The sequence below is a fragment of the Sinocyclocheilus rhinocerous genome, unplaced genomic scaffold, assembly GCF_001515625.1.
Source record: "Sinocyclocheilus rhinocerous isolate Xijiao unplaced genomic scaffold, SAMN03320098_v1.1 scaffold1101, whole genome shotgun sequence".
Taxonomy (NCBI): Eukaryota; Metazoa; Chordata; class Actinopteri; order Cypriniformes; family Cyprinidae; genus Sinocyclocheilus; species Sinocyclocheilus rhinocerous.
In genome coordinates, this window is record NW_015638359.1 from 499,769 (window position 1) to 502,672 (window position 2,904).

General features: G+C 35.6%; 1 protein-coding gene across 1 annotated transcript in view; it reads right to left on the reverse strand.

The window, feature by feature from the left end:
- LOC107749642 (zinc finger protein 36, C3H1 type-like 1) overlaps nucleotides 1-805 on the reverse strand; it is a 3,679-nt gene extending 2,874 nt beyond the window's left edge. The window contains exon 1 of the mRNA XM_016564800.1: nucleotides 664-805. Coding sequence (XP_016420286.1) covers nucleotides 664-717 — 54 coding nt within the window. The 5' untranslated portion in view covers nucleotides 718-805. The remainder of the gene's footprint in view (nucleotides 1-663) is intronic.
- Between the last annotated feature and the right edge of the window lie 2,099 nt (nucleotides 806-2,904).

Sequence of the window (2,904 nt, forward strand, 5' to 3'; positions counted from 1 at the left end):
TCATGCGCACCAGTTCAGTTTTTGCAACCATGTTTCAGTTGTTTTCAACAGGTTTCAGTGAACCGACTCATTAGAACGATTCGTGTGCGAGTCGAACACATCCATTCGCAAATATAATTAAATGCAGCAAGAAAAAGACCGCGAGTTCAAATCTGAAACATCAGTTTCCGTTTACTTCCCATTCACATTTACGCGAAGCAAAAAGCAGAATAAAAAAAACTTTGCAGCGGTAAGTTTTTTTTTTTTTTTACAACTCGGGGCACTCAACTTGTTTACGTTTAAAAATCAAACGAAGTTCAAATATTTGCGCTCTAAATCTCAACAATGCCACAAGCAATGGTGCTTTCATGCAGTCATGTTCAAGCTTCATACATGCAAAACTAGCACAACATAACGATAATGGCTGATTGCAATAAAAAGGCGCTCACTCGTGGCCCACGTTCCCTCCCTGGTTGGGACGTTTCTAGCTTAATTTAATTTAATTGATTCGACCAGCTATCGTCAACCTTACAAGAAATCGTTTGCATTAGGCATTATACGTTTCCTGCAGAATGCATTCAAATGCATTGAAAAAAAACCGCCCCTAAAAACATGATTTATGCTACGTGACCCGTCTCAAAACAACCACACTGTAGTTTTAAATTCCTATAACGCTAAATATACCTTGCACAGGACATCATCCAGATCAATAAATTGATTGAGTGCGTAGGATGGCATAGTCCTGCGTGACGAAGACTTTATTTGGCGATTCTTCCGCGATCCCACACAACTCCCTCGTAGTTTTTCTGAACTCCACGCTTTTTGGCTCAACACGTGTTTTTAAGACTGCTGTACGGCGACCACACCTCCACGTTCTCTTAGCTCCGCCCACTCCACACTGAACTGTGCAAAGCGCGCGGAGTTGTTTGTGTTTGTTTACACCTATCATATATAGCCTATAGCACACAAATATTATAGGCCTATGTACATTTATCTTACATCAGAATTGTATTGGGGAGATTATATAATAATCATTATATATGGGAAACGAGTCAGAAAGGCCATATCACAGTCGGCCTAAATACATATGCTTCAAGTCAGAACTCCAAAGAAATGCTTGTTTTCTGTAGTTTGATCATTCAGTTCCAATGTTATCAAATTTAGTAGCCGTTGGTAAAAAAAAAAAGTGAACCTGTTATTGGAACATGTCACAAAAACTTGCCTTGTGTAAACTCAGACTATAGACATATTTGGCACTTTAATATTTTTAAAAAGTGTGACAACTAGCCCTTATATGCTAACTAGCTATATGAAGGATGATTAAGATTTTTTGATGTTTTTGAAATAAGACTTTTATGCCTACCAAGGCTTAATTTATTTGATCAAAACTACAGAGACAGTAATAAGGTGAAATATTATTACAGTTTAAAATAACTGTTTTCTGTTTTATTATAGGCTATTTTAAAATGCTATTTATTCCTGTGATGATAATGCTGTGTTTGCAGTGTCATTACTCCAGTCCTCGGTGTCACAAGGTCCTTCAGAAATAATTTCATATGCTGATTTGCTGCTCAAGAAAATTTTTCTATTATTATCAATGTTGAAAACAGGTTTTAGAAAGAAGAAATTAATATTTGTATTATTAATTCTATTAATAATAAAATTAATAGAATTAATTCATAGAATTGTATTCGACAAGGGAGCATTGAATTGATCAAAAGTGACAGTAAAGACATTTATAATGTCACAGAAGATTTCAGATTCAGATAAACGCTGGTATCTTCAACTTTCTATTCATCAAAGAATCCTGATAAAATTCTACTATCATCAAAACAGCAACAACTGTTCAACACTGATAATAATAAGATCCATTATTATCATTATTACTGAGCATCGACATATTAGAATGATTTCTGAAGGATCATGTGACACTGAAGACTAGCGTAATGATGCTGAAAATTCAGATTTGCCATCACAAATAAATGATTTAAAAAATATATATTAAAACAGAAAGCAGTTATTTTAAATTGTAATAATATTTCACAATACTAGAGTTTTTACTCTATTTCAAATAAATGCCTTGGTGAACATAAGAGACTTAAATCATAATTATTCCAAACTTTTTGCCGGTACTATAATATACACTATTCACTTTATTTCACTATGCATTGAGTCTCACTCAATGCTTATTTTACTAGCTATACCCAATTAGTTTAAGAAAACATTGTTTGAGGCTACTGTGAATGTCACTATGTTATAACATCTCAGGGTTCGATCACACCACCCTGTTGCTGTCAGACCTGGAGACGACGACCCTCTGAGGTGCTTTGATACAACCTAGCGAAGGTGTTGAAAGTGTCACCCACTGGTGAAGAGGTTGACATAAAAGTAATTTTATATCTCTTTTCCTGGTGACCACAGACATACTGATCAGCTGACCCAACTGTGAGAGGAGACGGGACTGGCTCTGTGTAGTGTATGAAGACCTGCGGGTGCCGGCACTTTTAACAACTAAGGTAGATTCTCTGTAGTTTTTGGTTAGCAATTATACCTTGAATCCAAAGAGTGACTTTGTTGGACCTACAATTTATAGTAGTTTTTTGGGACATGCATAAGGGTCTGTATTTTGGGGTCTTCATCAATAGATATTTAGTCAGGGTAGTGCCATATTTAATTTCTGACATGAAAATGAGGCTGTGAGGGATTGAAGTACAGTGCGTTCTTCTTCAGCTGATGAGAGTCTTTCTGAAAAAGTTCAGTAGACAAAAACTCCATAAAACAGTTTTGAACATTGTGATTTGATGAAAATTACATGATCTATGACCTTTATACATGCATGCCATTGTAAAGACTGTAAGTCTATCCCTCATAGCCTTGTTTTCATCCTAAAATTCAATATGACATCTAACCTGACTAACGTCTATG